Source organism: Rhinoderma darwinii, chromosome 9 (genome assembly GCF_050947455.1).
Source record: "Rhinoderma darwinii isolate aRhiDar2 chromosome 9, aRhiDar2.hap1, whole genome shotgun sequence".
NCBI lineage: Eukaryota > Metazoa > Chordata > Amphibia > Anura > Rhinodermatidae > Rhinoderma > Rhinoderma darwinii.
Genome location: NC_134695.1, coordinates 16,166,948 through 16,190,038, shown reverse-complemented (window position 1 = coordinate 16,190,038; position 23,091 = coordinate 16,166,948). Strand labels below are relative to the sequence as shown.

Here is a 23,091-nt window from a genome sequence, read left to right as displayed (position 1 = left end):
AGCGTGATCTCGCGAGATCACGCTGTGCTGTGAATACAGATGGGCATGAATGGAGAGAAGTGTATGACGCGGATTGGTCAGCGTCATACACTTCTCTTTACGACGCCCACTTGGTCAAAAGTTTAAAAAACACCCAGTTGGTGTAAAGGATCTGCCAGGCACAGCTTCGGGGTTAACTCCCATAGTTAATCAGTCTGCACCTAAAACTACTTTTCTGAGACTGACTCCATCTTCCACCACTCAGGATGGCAGGCTTAGGAGTGGGAGAGCCTATCGCAGCCTGGCCAGACGGAGCTAGCTCCCGCCCTCTGTCTATTTATACCTGCCTTTCCTGTTCCTCCTTTGCTTGTGATTCTTCTCGTGTGGTTTCCTGGCCCAGCTACAGCTCCTACTATTTGATCCTGCTCCATACTGACCCTGGCTTACTGACTACTCTCCTGCTCTGCTTTTGGTACCTCGTTCACTCCTGGTTTGACTTGGCTCGTTCACCGCTCTGGTTGCTCACGGTGTTGCCGTGGGCAACTGCCCCTTTCCCTTTGCTTGTATTCCCTTGTATGTTTGTCTCATGCACTTACTGAGCGTAGGGACCGCCGCCCAGTTGTACCCCATCGCCTAGGGTGGGTCGTTGCAAGTAGGCAGGGACAGAGTGGCGGGTAGATTAGGGCTCACTTGTCCGTTTTCCTACCCCCGTCGTTACAGTTGGGCATTAAGAAACTAACATAAATCTAAAATTTTGTTCATAACATGTTAAAAAATGATAGTATTTAAAAAAAAAAAAACCCCGTTGCTATCTACATTACAGTGCCGATCAGATTATGTAGGAAATAGTGCACTTATAATCAGATGACAGAGCCTCTTTAAAGCCAAAACAGGCTGTGTCTTAAAGGGGTTAATACTGTGGGCAATCCTCTGCTTTGCTAATGATATGTATTTGAGAAAGGTCTTATAATTGAATCTGCTATTGCTTACTCAGTTTTTCTCAGAACTGATAGGTCCTCCTTATAGGGAATGTCTTCTTTACCTGTAATAGAGGGAGAGCTGCTGCAAATAGCATCTTTCCTCCTGGAGGTACCAGGACATCCATGTAATTCTTCATCTCTACAGCATTGTCTCTGGCTTCCCTGGCCAAAACAACTGATCACCTGCGATCATCTCATCGTCCGAGACCTATTGTGTGGTAAGGGGTTACCCAAAACAGACAACCTTTTTTTTTAATATATATCATTTTTGTTGTTGAGTTAACATTATATTAAACAAAATATTATGTAGTACAAACAATATCCCCAAAGTTTATGCTGGAAAATCAAGTCACCCCCTAAAACCCTGGAAAATATTGCAAGAGGAGAGTTAGTGAAAAAATATAATAATAATAAATAAAAAAAAACATTACTCCTCAAACAACTACTAACACATTTTAAACTAACGATAAGGACTTTTTCTGTTCGGGTGATAGTTCCATTATCCATCTGTGCCAGATCTTATGAAAAAAAAAATTTCCCCTTCCCCTTTAGTTTGCGTCAAGTAATATGATCTTCCTAAAAGCATCACTCTATTCATCTTATATAGTGAGGACAAAAGTCATTTCTTACTTTTCAAACATTCTAATGATTGAAAAGGTGTAAGAATAAACCGTGATTCAAATTTAATGGCCAAAAAGGCGTGTTTAATTTGAAAATATCTAAACAGACCGTAATCAGGGACCTTGTATAGTCTCTGCAGTTCCATAAAAGTTTAAAAACAAAGAGTCCGGGAGGCTGTCAAACTCACCAATATTCCTATTGTCCCATTGAGGAGTGACTTCAATAAAGGTATTAATTTTGTCAATAAGTTTGACAGCATCCCAGACCCGCTCCTGGTTATCATAAATCGGGAATTCAGAACCGAGGCTTCTAGAGCTTCAAATATATTAGACCATTTGTCCCCTAGTGTTTTCAACAAAAATCTATTAGCCCCCAGGCCCTCCCAGTCCTGGAAGCTTAAAAAGTACTTCCTCCAATCAGGAAGGGCAAAGCCCCCTTTAGTTACTGGTAAGGTAAGAACAGTGTATTTAATGCAATTGGTTTCCCCATTCCAAATTAGGTCATTAGAGATCGCTTCTAGAATTTTAACATTTTTTCCCGGTAACCAAATCGGACAGTTGGAGAAAAAATATAATATTTTAGGTAAAAAAACAAAAAACATTTTGATCAGTGTAGTTTGCAGCAGCTCTTGTCAATGGTAACTTTATTCCATGCTTTAACTTTCCCCCTCAAAAATGCATAAAGAGGAATTATATTGAGTGTAATGTAGTGAGCAGGGTCCCTAGAATATTTAAACTCCTCAACAGAGTTCAAGGAGGAAATCTGATCGGGGTTAACAGACAACCTTTAATATGCATTTCCGTGTCTGCTGTAGAAATGTGCACTGAATGCAGTTAAAGGGTAACTAAACTTTTTAAAGAACTTTTGACATGTCATTGTGACATGTCAGAAGTTTTGATCAGTGGGGGTCCAAGCACTGAAACTCCCACCAATCGCTAAAATTAAGCAGTAGCAGCGATCGGATGTGCCGCTTAGTTTCTGATCAGCTTTCCTCGGAAAATCAGGCGAGCTGTAATGACAGGGATAGGGAAACAGACAAGTGAGCCTTAATCTACCCGCCACTCAGTCCCTGCCTACTTGCAACGACCCGCCCTAGGCGACGGGGTGCAACTGGGCGACGGTCCCTACACTCAGTAAGTGCACGACAGACAACCAGACAAGGAAACACAGAACAAAGGGAAACTGGGCGGTTGTCCACGGCAACACCGTGAGCAACAAGAGTAGTAAAGGAGCCGAGTCAGACCAGGAGAGTACGAGGTGCCAAACGCGGAGCAGGAGAGTAGTGAACAAGCCGAGTCAAACCAGGAGTGTACGAGGTACCAAACGCAGAGCAGAAGAGTAGTCAGTAAGCCAGGGTCAATACGAAGCAGGGACAAGTAGTTCAAGAAGCTGCAGCAGGGCCAGGAAACCAACAGAGAAGAATCACAAGCAAGGAGGAACAAGAAAGGCAGGTATAAATAGACAGAGGGCGGGAGCTAGCTCCGTCTGGCCAGGCTGTGATAGGCTCTCCCACTCCTAAGCCTGCCATCCTGAGTGGTGGAAGATGGAGTCAGTCTCAGACATAGAAGCAGATGCAGACTGATTACCTATGGGCGTGGATACAGAAGCTGTGCCTGGCAGATCCTTAACACGAGCGGTGGTCGGGATCACTAGAAAGTCTATGAGCCGACCTCCTGCTGTTTTTTGGTGATACTGGAGTTTCGCTGTCCTGTGCCGTCCACACTATTACTGAGTTTAGAGGATACTCTGGTTTTTCCATTAATTGGGGCAAATCAATTATTCTTCCTATAGATCCTCTAGTGAAACCCTTACCGATGGGAGCGGAAATGGGACAGGTTGCCACGCAAATCAGTTATCTGGGTATACAGATTACACGCAGGGTTATGGACTTTGTCCCCTTAAACCTCTTAGCCCTACTAGGCAAATTTAAAATGAAGACCGAAGCATGGCGTAGACTACCTTTGGGAGTGGTTGGGAAAGTTAATTTAATTAAAATTATACTTATGCCTCAATTGCTATATGTTATACATAATGCGCCGATATGGTTACGAACTCATTATTTCAGGGGGTGGATGGATTATTTCAGGGATTCCTTTGGGGAGGTGGAGTATCCAGAATAAAATTAGAGACACTACAGCTTCCAATTGATGAAGGCGGTTTGGCTGTTCCCAAACCTATGACTTATTTTTTAGCTTCACAATTACAGCATTTTAAAGGGTGAGGAGTGGGACAACCTGTGGACTCCAGTGGTAAACTGTTAGTTCATCTACTTGGAGAGGGACACTTACTTTCCCTGTTGGAGTCACATATAGACTTTTGCCTACTTCTATGCCCACGGTTCTACTCATGCATACGGTGTGGTGGTAGTGTCAAGATTTGCAAGATGTCGCTAGCCTTACCAAGTTGACACCATTATGGTGTAATGCACTGCACTGTGGGAGTTGTATCAACTGCAGGGCTTTGAGCAGTGGGAACAGTGTGGTAATAGATTTGTGACCCACCTTTACTGCGATTCGATCCTTAAAGGGAATGTGTTTTTTTTTGTTTGTTTTTTTTTTTGTTAAACAATTATTATTTGAATGATTACACACTGTTTTAATTTTTGTAATTTTTTCACAAGTCAGGAAATATTATAAATTAGATTCTAATTTATAACATTTCCATATGCTGGGCACTAGACGGAGCAGTTACCAAAATGCCAGCATTGCAATGTAGTAAAGCAACCTCATTGCTTTATGCTGCAAATTTGGGGTAGACACACTCAGTCTAGTGTCCTCACACAATCCCCCCTCCCTTATTCTGGCTAGCGCCAGGAGAAGGAGAGGGTTTGAATCGTCAAACCTCCTACACTGTGTACCACCATTTTCTGAGCGACTGCACAGTGTAGGAGGATTAAATTCAGTGCTCAGCAGACAGTATCACACAAACATACACGAACATAAAACACACATCACATACACGAACATAACTTACCTGCTCCTGCCGCCGTTGCCGCCTCCGCTCCTATTACTTGCGCCTTCGCTTCCTTGAACATATGGCCGGAAGCCGCGGCTGGAAGTCGTCATCTTACTGTCCGGCCGCGGCTTCCGGTCCACGTGAAAATGGCGCCGGATTTCGCTCTGCCAAAAGCGTACACTGCAGTGAATGGAACGGCTCCCGTTCACATTCTCTATGGGGTTGTATGTGCCGTATTCCATTTCTGTATGTGTCGTTAATCGACACATACAGAGATGAAAAAAAAAATGGCAGCCCCCATAGAGAAGTAAAAGTAAGAAAAAAGTAAAAAGTAAAACACATGAATACAAATAAATTATTTTAATATCCTACTAAAAGCAATTTGATAAAAAAAATTAAAAATTCATGACACCTTCCCTTTAAGACTTTTCAGCAATTGCAGGACAAATTTAGTTAGCCTATTTCGTTTTTTTTTATCAGTACCTGCAACTACAACATGCTCTGGTGACATTTCAACGGAAACGTGGCTTGATATTCTGGCTACGATTTCTACAATATCACTTCATGCCGATCGCAACTGTTTGTTATCCATAGAGTGTATCGTACTCCAATACTTCTGCAGTGGATTGGTCTTTGGACTGGTGCTAGCTGTCCGAGATGCCCAGATTGCCACGCTGATCTAATGCACATGCTATGGAGTTGCCCAGTTATTCAACAATTTTTGGATTGAGTATTTAGACATTTAAAGAGGCTCTGTCACCAGATTTTGCAACCCCCTATCTCCTATTGCAGCAGATCGGCGCTGCAATGCAGATAAGAGTAACGTTTTTTGTTTTTTTTAAAACGAGCATTTTTGGCCAAGTTATGACCATTTTTATATTTATGTAAATGAGGCTTTCTAAAGTACAACTGGGCGTGTTTACAGTAAAAGTACAACTGGGCGTGTATTGTGTTCGTTACATCGGGGCGTTTTTACTTCATTTACTAGCTGGGCGTTGTGTATAGAAGTGTCATCCACTTCTCTAAATAACGCCCAGCTTCTGGCAGTGCAGACACAGCGTGTTCTCGAGAGATCACGCTGTGACATCACTTCCCCAGGTCCTGCATCGTGTCGGACCAGCGAGGACACATCGGCACCAGAGGCTACAGTTGATTCTGCAGCAGCATCAGCGTTTGCAGGTAAGTAGCTACATCGACTTACCTGCAAACGCCCCGATGTAACGAACACAATACACGCCCAGTTGTACTTTTACTGTAAACATGCCCAGTTGTACTTTAGAAAGCCTCATTTACATAAATATAAAAATGGTCATAACTCGGCCAAAAATGCTCGTTTTAAAAAAAAACAAAAAAAAACGTTACTTTTATCTCCATTGCAGCGCCGATCTGCTGCAATAGGAGATAGGGGTTGCAAAATCTGGTGACAGAGCCTCTTTAAATAATCTATTAACAGTTACAGTTCCTCGTACTCCTTTACTGGGGATATTATTTTATGTGGACCATCTGCCATTAACTGCTCTTTTGAAACTGACTATTTAAAAGATATTGTATCCAGCACACAAATTACTTGCTATTCATTGGCTAGATGCTAACACACCATGCTATAGAGGACTTATTAATTGGGTTAACGCCGTTATTCGTATGGAAACACATATTTATTTGAAAAGGGGGGCACGGAAAATATATAAGGGACAATGGTCTAGGGTTGTCACGATACGAGAATTTGGACTTCGATACCGATACTTTGTGTAGTATTGCGATACTCGATACCAAAACAATACTTTTGCCAACAATAATAATAAAAAAAGTTCTTCCATTTTCTGATGCACGAGGTGTGATGAATTTTGAACCTTCATGTGCCTCACATTAATAGTAATTAACCCCATTGTATTCCACAGTCAAAATGGACAACATTGGGTTAATGTGTGAGCTACATGATTGGGTTAATTACTATTAATGTGAGGCACATGGAGATTCAACATTCATAATACCTTGTGCCTCACATTAATACGTGAAAGAGAGCATTTTTTATTTTATAACCGCGTAAACATAAATGACGCTATAAATTTGTTATTACGGTCAAGACGTTACTAAATATGTGTATTTTTTATGTATTGAGACTTCTTTTAATGTTTATTGTAAAAAATGTGTGTTTTTTTTATTTAACATTTATTTTTACTTTTATTTATTTTTAAACTTTAATGTGCTGGCATATATCTATATGCCAGTACATTAGCCTGTGTGCTGATTGTACATAGGCAGTTGTTAGGACATACCTAAGTATGCCCTAACAACAGGAAATATGGTCAGATAGCCCTGGGGTCCTTCAATGGACCCTGTGCTGTCTGCCCATATATGGTATGTCCCTTGATCGCTCACGGGGATTCCCTGTGACGCGATCCAAAGGGCATCCCCCTTTCTCATTCTCCCCTTGAATGCTGTGGTCAGCTTTGATCGGGTGTGCTTTGTTTGACTTAACTTTTTGTATGTACTGTTTGTTTTGTTTGTATTTACTCTGAAATCTTTTAATAAAAACGATTTAATTTGAATAAGAAAGTCTATAAGCCTGTACACCGCTCGCTCAGCTCTCCGAGGAATGGCGATCAGAAAAGAAGTGGCACAGCGCTCACTCAAGAGCTTCTGCCGCTTCTTTTTAATGATCGGTGGTGGTTTTAGTGCTCATACCCCCACTGATCAAAACTTCTGACCTGTCACTATGACATGTCAAAAGTTTTTTTTTTAAGTTTAGCTACCCTTTAAATGTAGTGTACTATAGGTGTGTATGCTCAGAGTGTAAAAATAAAACAGACAACCTTTGTCACTGCAGGCGGATTCTGAAGATAGAGCCCCAATATTCCTCCTCTTTAAGTTTGGAGGCTCGTGATCTCCTTCAGCGGCTGCTTCGTAAGGACCCTAAAAAAAGACTTGGGGCAGGAGGTGCTTCTCAAATAAAAGAACACCCTTTTTATCGGGTAGGCAACCACCATTCACTATTTTAAAAGTTTTTGAACCAAAGCCTCTTTCGTTATTTCTCTCGGTCCAATATGTGTCTTGCCATGCTTCATTACTAATTTAATAATTTTGGTTTATTGTAGGGCCTGGACTGGGAATCCCTGTCCCTCCGCAAAGTCACTCCTCCATTCCGTCCCTCTATCCGCAGTGAGACAGATGTCAGTAATTTTTCTGATGAATTTACAAGTCTTGATCCAGTGTACTCTCCTGCCGCTACGCCACCTTCTGGAGCTCGAATATTCCAGGTCTTAAGTCATATGATTAAATATTATCTTTGTATAAATAGGTCTACTATAAAACATTTAACAATATTTTCTCTTTATTTTTTTCCTATTAGTGTTCACTACAGTAACCTTGCATTCTTTCCATTTTGCTTTAGAATCACATTTAGTTGTTTCGGTGGTGTGACTGCCACTTGCCTACAAAATAACTTTTAATAACAATAGATAAAAGGCCAATTTTTAAAGTTTCCTCTACATGAAGTATAGGCACATTTGAGGCACACTTAAGGCAAAACCAGTCTTTTCACATACTTTTTTATTTTTACCGTGGTTCTATACTCTAAACCGGTATTGTAATCCTGCAAATGTTTTTTTTTTGGTGCAAAGACATCAGCAACTTTATCGGAGATCAACTCTGGACTTTCAGAGATTTACCAATAGGTCACCATCAACTGGTTTTCGCTCTATGCTCTACAAAATTTACAACACATACATAGTGTACAGGGTGGGCCATTTATATGGATACACCTAAATAAAATGGGAATGGTTGGTGATATTAACTTCCTGTTTGTAGCACATTAGTGTATGGGAGGGGGGAAACTTTTCAAGCTGGGTGTTGACCATGGCGGCCATTTTGAAGTCAGCGATTTTGTATCCAACTTTAGTTTTTTCAATGGGAAGAGGGTCATGTGACACATCAAACTTATCGAGAATTTCACAAGAAAAACAATGGTGTGCTTGGTTTTAACGTTACTTTATTCTTTCATTAGTTATTTACAAGTTTCTGACCACTTATAAAATGTGTTCAACGTGCTGCCCATTGTGTTGGATTGTCAATGCAACCCTCTTCTCCCACTCTTCACACACTGATAGCAACACCGCAGAAGAAATGCCTCCCGATCTGACCCCCTTAGACTTTTATCTTTGGGGTCATCTGAAGGCAATTGTCTATGCTGTGAAGATACGAGATGTGCAGCAACTGAAACTACGGGTACTGGAAGCCTGTGCTCGCATTTCTTCTGCGGTGTTGCTATCAGTGTGTGAAGAGTGGGAGAAGAGGGTTAAAACCAAGCACACCATTGTTTTTCTTGTGAAATTCTCGATAAGTTTGATGTGTCACATGACCTTCTTCCCATTGAAAAAACTAAAGTTGGATACAAAATGTCTGACTTCAAAATGGCCGCCAAGGTCAACACCCAGCTTGAAAAGTTTCCCCCCTCCTATATACTAATGTGCCACAAACAGGAAGTTAATATCACCAACCATTCCAATTTTATTTAGGTGTATCCATATAAATGGCCCACCCTGTACATATAAAAGGAATCTTTCCTTTCTGTGCCACATAAAAATAGAATAAAGGTACATATTTATTGTTGTTTGGAGATCTTATCATAAAACACACATCCTGCATATCTTATGATTTAATCTCCAATGCAAAAATGACACTTTAGTATTGCTTAGTATCTTGTAATAATGCTTTCTGGTCTTAAGTCATCTGATTGCTTATATTTGCTGCCTTTTCTTATAATTCAGGGTTATTCCTTTGTGGCACCTTCTGTACTTTTTGGTGTAAATGCAATCATGACAGATATGCCTGCCCCATCTACTGACAAACCTGGCAGCCCTACTCTTGCTCTGAGCGCAGCTATGAAGGTAAAAGATGTCACATTATTCACTTTTTTTTAACTGTAGATATACAGCACAATCAGTATCTCGCATCCTGTTTTTCTAATGACTTTCCCTGTACATTTGTCTCTTTGGTTCACTTCTAGGACTCTCCATTCTTCCAGCAGTATGAGATGGATCTACAAGAGCCTGCTCTGGGATCTGGCAGTTTTTCAGTGTGCAGAAAGTGTAGACATCGACATAGCAAGAAAGAGTATGCTGTGAAAATCCTGAGTAAGAGGTCAGTTGAACCTCATTTTTTATTAGACTACACTTGTGCTTTTGAGAAGATCCACAAAACATTTGGTTCTTTGTAATTTTTACACCTCTAACTCTATGCAAAACCTTTTTGTCTTATAGGGAAGTTTGTCATATTAAGACATTTAACACCTATGTTACATTACGTTTTTAGACATATATATTATCTTATCCTAAAATGTTGTTCCTATTTTTCCATTTTCATAGGATGGAGGTGAACACTCAACGAGAAGTGGCGGCTCTGAAGTTATGTCAGGGGCACCCAAATATTGTAAATCTTCATGATGTTCTTCATGATCAGGTCTGCTTTTCTTTACTAGAAACCGCAAATGTTAATTCCTATATTCATGTATCTGTCTTGCAGTAGCAACAAGTATTGTTCAAAACAGCTCATAACAACGTAGATCCTTATTGAGTGGAGTTTTGTTTGACTGAGCTGACAAACTATTTATGCTGTCTAAGAGATCTCTGGATTTAAAGGCAAACTACTTGATTTATAAACTTGGATGTGGGATGGCCTGTCCATGTGTAATCCTGAGCCTCCTATTGTGCATACTCCTTTAAATGCAGATATACACTTTACTGTTAGTGTGGCCAAATAGTCCATTATTATCTACTGTTCCACTGCTGAGCTGTGACCAGTAGATCACAATGACTGACTAGCAGGACTACCCATCAAAATATCCCTCAAAGCCCGGGTGCTGTACTAGTGGGCAGGTGCTGGGCCTACATAGGGGCATTACGTCAAAAGGTTGCAGCATCACTAGTTTTAAAGGGGCCCTGCTGTGAAAGGGGGATAGATAGGGTGATGGCGTGACCAACACCATCAGTCTGTAAGATGTGGAAATTTGTGACTGACATACTGTTATGTGCAATAAAAGAAACCACACAGCACACCATAGGGTGAACCTCAATATAATTTTTGTTGTGAGGTATAGAAAATACAGTAACCTATTTGAGTTGTGCAATTCATTACATTTGTGGGATATACAGTAGCTGTAGTTTCCTCAGCGTGGACTGCATATCTGGACAGATTTATATACCCTGAAAATCTTTTGTAGGCCTAGGCACAAGAGAGAGAAAAAGAGGAACTTCCAGGGAATATAAATCTGTCTGGTCTCATTTACATTTCTTATCATAGCAGCGCTTCTGTCTACAGCGATTATCTATCAATTATTATATTTATACCCTTATGTGAGCATTTGTGGCTGGAATTGAGACATCTATAGCCGGAACTACAGTGTGGCATCTGTAGTGGACTTTAATAAATCATGGAGATATTCTGTAATCCTTGGTAGTCACTGGGGACATCTGGGGCTGGCACACCTCAGGAACATTGGGACCAATTAAAAGGTGTACCACATTGGTTTTGTGTTTCTTTCACTGGTGTGCTGGAAACCATTCCATTTTCAATTGTTAAAGTGCGAATACTGTTGGGGGTTATCTGTGGATAACACATCTGTAGCTGAAGGATATTGAGGAATGTCTAGTTTGATGGTGATGATGAGATCTTTAAAATAGGTCAATTAAACATGTCATAACAATATCATAGGTGGTCCAGCTGCTGTAAACACACCGATGTCACAAACATGCAGGTCCTGGCTAAGATCTCTATTGAGGGATGATCGCACATCTTTCCACTGAAAATTAGGAATATGGAAAGTTTTATAAAAGTGCTTACTCATAGGTTTCTTTAATTCCCATCAATTTCAATGGAGAGCGTGCAAGGTTATCTGTCTATTGTCTTTCTAGGACCTGTTTGTTCTCAACATCTGTCGGGATCCCAGCTGCTGGACCACCACAGATGTGACACGTGAATATGACATGTGAAAACAGCTTTAGTCCTTATTTACCTGAGTGTGTTTTTTGTCCGTGTGCTGTCTGTTTAAACAATGGACGGTACATTGTCCCATGCAATTTAATGAGACTATTCACACATCCATATTTTCACACTGAGCATGTGTCCGTTGCGAGAAGTACACTGCATGTTCTATTCTGGTCTGTTTTTGCAGACTAGACACACCCATTAAAGTCTATTGGTACGTGAAAAAAATGGTCAGCACACTGAAGACATCCGTGTGCTGTCCATTTTTCACACATCAGTTGCTAAAGAAATGCAGAGAAAACAACAAAATTGAAACCAGGAAATCCTTGCAGAGGAGAAACACGGACAAGAAGAATTGATGACGCAAAAGCCAAAGTGGCGCAACATCGACATTCATATGAATGAAAAACGATCCGTTTTTTCCAGATGCAAATCGGACAAGCTCGTGTCAATAAGGGCTTAAAGAGGCTCTGTCACCACATTATAAGTGGCCTATATTGTACATGATGTGATCGGCGCTGTAATGTAGATTACAACAGTGTTTTTTATTTAGAAAAACGATCATCTTTTACAGAGTTATGACCTATTGTAATGATGGGGGTAGGGAAACGGACAAGTGAGCCCTAATCTACCCGCCACTCTGTCCCTGCCTACTTGCAACGACCCGCCCTAGGCGACAGGGTACAACGGGGCGGCGGTCCCTACGCTCAGTAAGTGCACGAGACAAACAGACAAGGGTAAACAAGCTAAGGGAAATGGGGCAGTTGCCCACGGCAACACCGTGAGCAACAAGAGTGGTGAACGAGCCGAGTCAAACCAGGAGAGAGCGAGGTACCAAACGCAGAGCAGGAGAGTAGTCAGTAAGCCAGGGTCAGTATGGAGCAGGATCAAATAGTTAGAAGCTGTAGCTGGGCCAGGAAACCACACGAGAAGAATCACAAGCAAAGGAGGAACAGGAAAGGCAGGTATAAATAGACAGAGGGCGGGAGCTAGCTCCGTCTGGCCAGGCTGCGATAGGCTCTCCCACTCCTAAGCCTGCCATCCTGAGTGGTGGAAGATGGAGTCAGTCTCAGAGACATAGACTCAGGTGTAGACTGATTACCTATGGGCGTATACACAGAAGTTGTGCCTGGCAGATCCTTTACAGTAGCCCCCCTTTTATGTAGGGCCACCGGACCCTTTCTAAGTGGACCTGGTTTATTGGGGAAACTAAGGTGGAACTTCCTGACCAATACCCCAGCGTGAACATCCCGGGCAGGTACCCAAGTCCTCTCCTCAGGCCCGTATCCTCTCCAATGGACCAGGTGCTGGAGGGAGCCTTGGACCATCTTGCTGTCCACAATCTTGGCCACCTCGAATTCCACCCCCTCAGGGGTGAGAACGGGAACAGGAGGTTTCTTCGAGGGAGCCAAGGACGGGGAGCAGCGTTTAAGGAGGGAGGCATGAAACACGTCGTGTATTCGAAAAGATGGGGGCAACTCCAGTCGGAAGGAGACAAGATTGAGGACTTCAATGACCTTATACGGCCCAATAAACCGGGGAGCAAACTTCTTGGACGGGACCTTAAGGCGCAAGTTCCTAGACGATAACCACACCAGATCCCCGACCATAAACAAGGGGTTAGCAGAACGTCTTCTATCAGCCTGAGTTTTTTGTACGCTCTGGGACGTCTCTAGGTTCTTCTGAACCTGGGCCCAGACTGTGCACAGTTCCCGATGAACGACCTCTACCTCGGGATTGTTGGAACTACCAGGTGAAGCGGAGGAGAACCGTGGATTAAACCCAAAATTACAGAAAAAGGGGGAGACCCCTGACGAATTACTGACCCGGTTATTAAGGGAAAATTCGGCGAGGGGAATGAATGAGACCCAATCATATTGACAGTCAGAGATAAAACACCTTAAATATTGTTCTAGAGATTGATTAGTCCTCTCCGTTTGGCCATTAGTTTCAGGATGGAAGGCAGAGGAGAAGGACAGATCAATCTCCAACTTTTTACAGATGGCTCGCCAAAACAATGAAACAAATTGTACCCCTCTGTCCGAAACAATACTGACAGGGACCCCATGGAGACGCAGGATGTGTTTGACAAACAAAGTAGCTAAAGTCTTAGCATTGGGTAGTTTCTTGAGGGGCACAAAGTGGCACATCTTACTGAAGCGGTCTACTACAACCCACACCACCGACTTGCCTTGAGATGGAGGCAAATTGGTGATAAAATCCATGGAGATATGGGTCCAAGGTCTCTGGGGAATGGGCAAAGAACGTAGTAAGCCCGCTGGTCGGGACCTGGGAGTCTTGGACCTGGCACAAACCTCACAAGCGGTGACGTAGGCCTTTACGTACACCTTTAGGCAACCCAGGCCACCAATAGTTTCTGGCAATGAGGTGTTTGGTACCCAGGACGCCTGGATGACCAGATAGTGCGGAGTCATGACTTTCCCTAAGTACCCTTAGCCGGAATTGCAGGGGAACAAACAGCTTGTCCTCAGGAAGGTTCCCGGGAGCTGAACCTTGATCAGCCGCAATTTCAGAGACTAAATCAGAATTCATAGAAGAAATGATTATACCAGGAGGCAAAATACAAGCAGGACCTTCCTCCAAAGGAGGGCTCGCCATGAAGCTACGCGACAGTGCATCGGCCTTAATATTTTTAGACCCAGCCCTATAGGTAACCAAAAAGTTGAATCTGGTAAAAAATAGCGCCCATCGAGCTTGTCTCGGGTTTAGCCTCCGGGCAGATTCTAGGAAAACCAGATTCTTGTGGTCGGTAAGAACCGTTACCTGGTGCCTAGCCCCCTCCAGGAAGTGGCGCCACTCTTCAAATGCCCATTTAATGGCTAAGAGTTCGCGGTTGCCAATATCATAGTTACTGTCAGTGGGCGAAAACTTCCTGGAGACGTAGACACAGGGGCGGAGACGGGTGAGGGACCTGGTACCCTGGGACAAGACAGCCCCCACTCCCACCTCGGATGCGTCAACTTCCACGATAAATGGCTCCATTTGGTTGGGCTGAACCAGCACCGGGGCCGAGATAAAACACTTCTTAAGGACCTCAAAATCCTGGACAGCCTCAGGAGGCCAGTGGAGGAGATCAGCACCTTTGCGAGTGAGGTCCGTAAGAGGCTTAGCGATGACCGAGAAGTTAGCAATAAATCTCCTGTAATAATTAGCGAACCCCAAGAAACACTGTAATGCCTTCAGGGAGGCAGGTTGGACCCATTCCGCCACAGCCTGGACCTTGGCGGAGTTCATGCGGAATTAATGAGGAGTGAGGATTTGACCCAAAAGTGGTATCTCCTGTACCCCAAACACACATTTTTCGGTTTTAGCAAACAGTTTGTTTTCCCGAAGGACCTGGAGCACCTTCCTTACATGCTCAATGTGGGAGGACCAGTCCTTGGAAAACACCAGTATGTCATCAAGGTACACTACAAGAAATACCCCCAGGTAATCTCTTAAAATCTAATTTATGAAATTCTGGAAGACCGCAGGAGCATTACACAACCCAAAGGGCATGACGAGGTATTCGAAGTGACCTTCGGGCGTGTTAAACGCAGTCTTCCACTCATCCCCCTCTTTGATGCGGATAAGGTTATACGCCCCCCGTAGATCAAACTTAGAGAACCATTGGGCCCCCTGAACCTGATTAAAGAGATCAGGAATCAAAGGAAGGGGATACTGGTTCCTTACAGTGACCTTATTCAAGTTACGGTAGTCAATGCATGGCTTAAGACCACCATCCTTCTTCCCTACGAAGAAGAAGCCAGCACCTACCGGAGAAATAGAGGGGCGAATGTAACCCTTGGCCAGGCATTCCTGGATATACTCTCTCATGGCTTCACGTTCGGGACAAGAAAGAGTAAATATCCTACCCTTAGGGAGCTTAGCTCCTGGTACCAATTCGATAGCGCAATCGTATTCTCTATGAGGAGGTAACACTTCGGAGGCCTTCTTAGAGAAAACATCAGCGAAGTCCTGAACAAACTCAGGTAGCGTGTTCACCTCCTCAGGGGGAGAAATAGAATTAACAGAAAAACATGACGTCAAGCATTCATTACCCCATTTGGTAAGCTCCCCAGTATTCCAGTCAAACGTGGGATTATGCAACTGCAACCAGGGAAGGCCTAAAACCAAATCGGACGATAATCCCTGCATCAACAGTACAGAGCACTGCTCCAAATGCATGGAGCCAACAAGGAGTTCAAAAACAGGGGTATGCTGTGTAAAATAACCATTAGCAAGAGGAGTGGAGTCGATACCCACTACCGGGACAGGTTTAGGCAAATCAATCAAAGGCATGGCTAGAGACATAGCAAATTCCACAGGCATGATATTAGCAGAAGACCCTGAATCCACGAAGGCACTGCCGGTAGCAGACCTACCACCAAAAGAGACCTGAAAAGGAAGCAAGATTTTATTAAGTTTCGTATTTACGGGAAATACCTGTGCGCCCAAGTGACCTCCCCGATGATCACTTAGGCGCGGAAGTTTTCCGGCTGCTTATTCTTACGCCTAGGACAGGTGTTCACTTTATGCTTGTCATCCCCACAATAGAAGCAGAGACCATTCTTCCTGCGGAACTCTCTACGTTGTCGGGGGGACACGGAGGCCCCGAGTTGCATAGGTATCTCCGAGTCTTCCGTGGAAGAGCGAAGCAACGGGACCTCGGGAGGCATCATGGGGGAGTCAGAGGGGAAAACACAAAAACGTTCAAGTTGTCGTTCCCTGAGACGTCGGTCAAGTCGTACCGCTAAAGCCATAACCTGGTCAAGGGTGTCAGAAGAGGGATAGCTAACTAGCAGGTCTTTCAGGGTGTTCGACAGACCCAACCTAAACTGGCACCTTAAGGCAGGGTCATTCCACCGAGAAGCTACGCACCACTTCCTAAAGTCAGAACAATACTCCTCAACAGGTCTCTTACCCTGACGTAAGGTCACCAGCTGACTCTCGGGAAAGGCAGTCCTGTCAGTCTCGTCATAAATGAGTCCGAGAGCAGAAAATAATCGATCAACGGAGCAAAGTTCAGGGGCGTCAGGAGCCAAGGAGAAGGCCCACTCTTGGGGCCCTTCCTGGAGCCGGGACATAATTATACCCACCCGCTGGCTCTCAGAACCTGATGAGTGAGGCTTTAAGCGAAAGTAGAGCCTACAACTCTCCCGAAAGGAGAGAAAAGTCCTCCGGTCCCCTGAGAATCGGTCAGGCAACTTGAGGTGGGGTTCAAGAGGTGAGGTGAGGGGCACTACCATGGTAGCGTCAGGCTGGTTGACCCTCTAAGCCAGGGCCTGGACCTGTAGGGAGAGACCCTGCATTTGCTGGGCCAGGGTCTCAAGGGGGTCCATAGTAGTGTCAGGGACCAGGGTAGACTAGGTATATAGGCTTGTGATTATGTAATGATGGGGGTAGGGAAACGGACAAGTGAGCCCTAATCTACCCGCCACTCTGTCCCTGCCTACTTGCAACGACCCGCCCTAGGCGACGGGGTACAACTGGGCGGCGGTCCCTACGCTCAGTAAGTGCACGAGACAAACAGACAAGGGTAAACAAGCTAAGGGAAATGGGGCAGTTGCCCACGGCAACACCGTGAGCAACAAGAGTGGTGAACGAGCCGAGTCAAACCAGGAGAGAGCGAGGTACCAAACGCAGAGCAGGAGAGTAGTCAGTAAGCCAGGGTCAGTATGGAGCAGGATCAAATAGTTAGAAGCTGTAGCTGGGCCAGGAAACCACTCGAGAAGAATCACAAGCAAGGAGGAACAGGAAAGGCAGGTATAAATAGACAGAGGGCGGGAGCTAGCTCCATCTGGCCAGGCTGCGATAGGCTCTCCCACTCCTAAGCCTGACATCCTGAGTGGTGGAAGATGGAGTCAGTCTCAGAGACATAGACTCAGGTGCAGACTGATTACCTATGGGCGTATACACAGAAGTTGTGCCTGGCAGATCCTTTACACCTATATTAGCTTTATACTACTAACTTTCCTAATGGACAACTGGGCGTGTTTACTATATGACCAAGTGGGCGTTGTACAGAGGAGTGTATGACGCTTACCAATCAGTGTCATACACTTCTCCCCATTCATTCACACTGCAGATAACAATATAGCTATATCGCTATGTGCAGCCACATAAACACACTATAACATTACTGCAGTGTCCTGACAATGAATATACATTACCTCCAGCCAGGACGTGATGTGTGTTCAGAATCCTGACCACTTCTCTGCAATTCTCTGTGAGTTACAGCACAGCAGGCGTAGTCTCGCGAGATTACGCTGTAAGATGTCATTCACAGCGAGATCTCGCTGTGCTGTGCTGTAAATCACAGAGACGCTACAGAAGTGGTCAGGAGAATGAATACACATCACGTCCTGGCTGGAGGTAATGTATATTCATTGTCATGACACATGAGTAGCGTTATAGTGTGTTTATGTGACTGCACATAGTGATTTAGATGTATCGCTATGTGCTGTATAAATGAAAGGAGAGAAGTGTATGACGCTGATTGGTCAGTGATTGGTCAGCGTCATACACTCCTCTGTACAACGCCCACTTGGTCATATAGTAAAACACGCTCAGTTGTCCATTGAGAAACTCATTAGCATAAAGCTAATATAGGTCATAAATTATCGTTTTTCTAAATAAAAATCACTGCTGTAATATACATTACAGCGCCAATCACATTATGTAGAAGATAGGCCACTTATAATGTGGTGACAGAGCCTCTTTAAGCTTGTTGGACCTCTTGTTGCACTACAGTAGTTTAACAATTATCTAGCTTTTATACATCTTTAGAAACCTTTAAAACACAATGGAAATAAATTGAAAACAAATGTCTAATTTGAGATCATGCCAAGGCAGAAAGGAAATATCGGTTTTATGGGCTAACAGGAAATGTGTCAGAAATTTTCCATTCTCAGCTTAGTGCAGGCTTGAGAAAACTGTCTGTTTCTGGAGGAAAATACAAACAGTCTGGAACGCCATTGTAAGGGTATGTTCACACGGCCTATTTTCGGCCGTTTTTCGGGCCGTAAACACCCGAAAAATGGCTGAAAAATCAGAAGCAGAACGCCTCCAAACATCTGCCCATTGATTTCAATGGGAAAACGGCGTTCTGTTCCGATGGAAAAAGAAGTGCAGGGCACTTCTTGGGATGTTTTTGGAGCCGTTTTCCATAGACTATTGAAAAAAGCTCCAAAAACGCCGCGTAAGACGCAACAAAAATCGCGAGTGGCACAAAAAACGTCAGAAAATCAGGAACTGTTTTCTCTTGAAAACAGCTCCGTATTTTGAGACGCTTTTGACTCTGCGTATGAACATACCCTAACAGAAGCCTCAATCGTTTTCTCCATGTGTAAAATATATCTTGCATAATAAATGCATTTTCATCTTATTAATTAGGTAATTTCTGTGTTGTAGTATCACTCATATCTTGTGATGGAGCTCTTGGATGGTGGGGAGTTACTGGATCGTATCAAGAAGCAGTCACGTTTTAGTGAGGTAGAGGCAAGTGGTCTAATGCGCAGTCTTGTGAGTGCTGTTTGTCAAATGCACGGAGCAGGAGTGGTGCACAGAGATCTTAAACCTGAGGTAAGGCTGGCGGAGAATTTATCATTCTAGGGTTAGGAAATTGGATGTCTGGCACATCTGTCATTTACAATATGCTCCTTTTGATTTACTCAGAATCTTCTTCTTTCATCTCCTGGTGAAGATGCTGTTCTAAAAGTGATAGACTTTGGCTTTGCCAGGCTCCGTCCACCAGGGTCACGGCCCTTGCACACTCCTTGCTTTACTCTGCACTATGCAGCCCCAGAGCTGCTCTCTCGTCAGGGTTATGATGAATCCTGTGATTTATGGAGCCTTGGAGTAATTATGGTAAGTGTCGTATGACCTTATTTATTTAGTTGCCATTTGTGCATGTAATGTATAATTATATTACCTTTGAATCATGTTTATAACTGTTACCGGATAATTTCAGACCTTTTTAGTTGAAGACAATGTGAAGAAAGCATACTGTTCTTTTATGACCTAATTTCCCAGAGTCATCACATGAACACTACCCACAACCATCTGCCATGTTCACCAACACTATAGCAGACACGGATTGGTACACAAGCTGATGTCAAAAACATATTTGTTCATTAACATTCACAGTCAGGAGTAGGGAGCCTGCAGTCTCCGTATTCTTGTGTATACTATTCTTTTATAAATATCTAGTGATGTGGCCAAAATATTTAAAAGAAAACATTAAATACAATTGAAGTAGAAAGCATATATTACCTGGTGTGCTCCACTTGTGGGGACTGATTGATTGTTAGATAATGGAAACATTGGAAGCAGCCAGTCGAAAATGGTTAAAATCTTAACCTTTTGTTTCTTTGGATGGTCGTTCGTACCACTTTTGTCAGAGAACAAAACTTAATGGGATGGTGCAGAATTAGAAGTACATGTCTGCTTTCTTCCAAAAACAGCGCCACATGTGTCCACAAGTTGTGTGTGGTAATGCATCTCAGCTACATTCACTTCAATATAGAGTAGTGTTTAAAAAAATAGCATTGAGTTTAAAAAAGCAAATAAAGCGCAAAATCATTATAACTTTTATTTGCTTAGATGCAAATGCACTGGAAATACTACACATTCAATTCCAAATCAAAGCAATAACAGAATTTATCCAGTTTCTGTTAATCCTTTAAAGAAAGTAAAGAAAAAGGAATATTTGGCTGTTCAAAAAAATAGCAATGCCAGCATTTTTATTTAAAAGCTCAAAAATTGAATGTATAAACTGAAAAAATGTTTCAGATTTCAATTTACTGGACTAATATTTAGTGGCATAACCATGGTTTCTGAGAAACTTTTGACATCTGTGTTGCATGGAGTCGACCAACTCCTGGCACCTCTGGACAGGTATTTCAGTCCAGGAAGATTGGATGACATTCCACAGTTCTTCTGCATTTTTGGGTTTTGCCTCATAAACCACATTTTTTACGTCACCCCACAAGTTTTCTATGGGATTGAGGTCAGGGGATTGGGCCGACAACTCTATTACCTCAATCCTGTTTGTCTATAACCAAGATGTTGTTCGCTTGACGTGTTGAAACACCCATTTCAAGGGCATTTCTTCTTCGGCATAGGGCAACATGATCTCCTCAAGCATTTTGATATATTCAAACTGATCCATGATCCCTTGTATGATATTATTATAAATAGGCCCAACACCATGGTATGAGAAACATCCCCATATCGTTATGTTTGCACCACCATGCTTTACTGTCTTCACAGTGTACTGTGGCTTGAATTCAGTGCTCGGGGGTCGTCAGACATACTGTCTGCGGCTACTAGATCCAAAAAGAAAAATTTTGCTTTCTTCAGTCCACAAAATGTTGGGCCATTTCTCTTTGGGCCAGTCAATGTGTTCCTTGGCAAATTTTAACCTATTCAGGACATGTCTTTTTTTCAACAATGGGACATTGTGGGAAGTTCTTGCTGGTAACTTGGTTTCACGTAATTGTCTTCTGATTGCAGCAGTACTCACTGGTAACTTCAGATCTTCTTTGATCTTTCTGGTGGTGACCATTGGCTGAGCCATTGCCATTTTGGCTATTCTTCAATCCATTCGAACAGTAGTTCCCCGTTTCCTTATTCGTCTTTCAGGTTTTGGTTGCCACTTGTCACGATCTGTGGGTATGTGGACCCACTAGGCCGCACCGCCATAGCGGGGTAGCAGCTGGCCAAGCAACAGTGTGACGAGTTATTAAGTCTCGAGTTTTACGAACACCAGCATCCAGTTTGGAGCTGTGTCCCCAGCAAAGAATTCTACTACTGTCCGCCAACCAAACTAAAGTCCTCCTCGGAGGGATGTCTCTAACTTGCAAAGGATTGGTAGTGACAACGCAGGGTGGGTCTATGATATATTGAGGGGTCTCCACAGTGTCTTCTGTTTCAAATGGCCTGGACAGTGCATCGACCCTCACATTTTTATCAGCGGGACGGTAATGGAGCAACAATTGGAAACGGGTGAAGAACAGTGACTACCTGGCTTGACGGGGGTTTAGCCGTTGAGCTGACTGTAGATAGGTAAGGGTCTTGTGGTCGGTATATATCAGGATGGGAGGAGCTACGCCCTCTAGCAGATGTCTCCACTCCTCCAGAGCCAATTTGATGGCCAGCAACTCGCGATCCCCAATAGAGTAATTGTGCTCTGTGGGGGAAAAAAGTCTCGAGTAATAGCCACATACTACTGCCTTACCTTTGAAGCTTCTCTGTAACAGAAGTGCACCTGCACCAACAGAAGAAGCATCCACCTTGGCGTTCATACCTTTCTTGGTAAGGGTAGAGATGGGGGCCGTCAGTGAAGAGAAGTTTGGGATAAATTGCCGGTAGAAGTTAGCGAATCCCAAAAAACGCTGTATGGACCGCAGGCCCTGAGGACATGGCCACTCCAGGATGGACTTTACTTTCTCAGGATCCATTTTGGGACCCTGTTCCGAGATGATGTAGCCCAGGAAGGACAGAGAATTTTTTTCAAACGTGCACTTCTCCTGCTTGGCATACAGAGGATTCAGCAGGACTTGACGGACATGCCTCTGATGTGTCTGATCTGGGGGGAAAATCAAAATGTCATCAAGATGGACCACAACACAGACAAAGAGGAGATCTCGAAAGATATCATTCACAAATTCTTGGAAGACCGCGGGAGCGTTACACAGGCCGAAGGGCATCACCAAGTATTCATAGTGCCCGTCTCGAGTGTTAAGTGCAGTCTTCCACTTGTCACCTTGACGGATTCGGATTAAGTTGTAGGCCCCACGCAAGTCTAGTTTAGAGAAGATCTTGGCTCCTCGTATGCGATCAAATAGTTCCGAGATCAGTGGCAAAGGGTATTTGTTTTTGACCGTGATCTCGTTGAGACCACCGTAGTCAATGCAGGGTCAAAAGGATCCGTATTTTTTCTTTACAAAGAAGAACCCGGCACCCGGCCAATGAGGAGGATTTTCGTATAAAACCCTCTCCAGATTCTCCTTGATATAGGCTGACATGGACTGAGTATCTGGCAAGGAGAGGGGGTATACCGGGGCGGTGAAGCATTAGGAACCAGTTCAATCGGGCAGTCGTACGCCTGGTGTGGGGGAAGCATCTCAGCCTCCTTCTTGCAAAAGACGTCCGCAAACTGTGCAAATTGAGTGGGTAATCCTGACAACAACTGAGACATAGGAGGCAGGACAGTCTGAATCTGTAACAAGCAGCGGTGGAGACATTTGGAACCCCATTGGAGAACTTCTCCGGAAATCCAGTCCAGGACTGGGGCATGAAGTCGGAGCCAATGCAGACCCAGCAACACCGGATTGACATCTTTGCGCAAGATGAGGAAAGTAATCTGCTCGGTATGAAGGGCTCCCACTTGGAGCTTCCGTGGCTTGGTCTCAGACATGATGGGATCGGGCAGAGGAAGTCCATTCACCCAGTGCGTCTTCTCACCGGACAGTATGGTCACAGGTATGGACAATTTGGAAGAGAATTTATTATTTAGTCCTTTTCCCCCTAAGGCTGTCTCTCCAACCAATCCTAGGCACTGGAGTCTCTT

The 23,091-nt window shown here is 43.7% G+C and overlaps 1 protein-coding gene across 1 annotated transcript in view; it reads left to right on the top strand.

The window, feature by feature from the left end:
• The window catches only part of LOC142660628 (ribosomal protein S6 kinase alpha-4-like), a 152,598-nt gene that overhangs the window by 66,023 nt on the left and 63,484 nt on the right, over positions 1–23,091 (top strand). Inside the window, exons 8-14 of the mRNA XM_075837310.1 lie at positions 7,363–7,507; positions 7,631–7,792; positions 9,302–9,421; positions 9,541–9,674; positions 9,899–9,992; positions 18,930–19,100; positions 19,194–19,385. Coding sequence (XP_075693425.1) covers positions 7,363–7,507; positions 7,631–7,792; positions 9,302–9,421; positions 9,541–9,674; positions 9,899–9,992; positions 18,930–19,100; positions 19,194–19,385 — 1,018 coding nt within the window. The remainder of the gene's footprint in view (positions 1–7,362; positions 7,508–7,630; positions 7,793–9,301; positions 9,422–9,540; positions 9,675–9,898; positions 9,993–18,929; positions 19,101–19,193; positions 19,386–23,091) is intronic.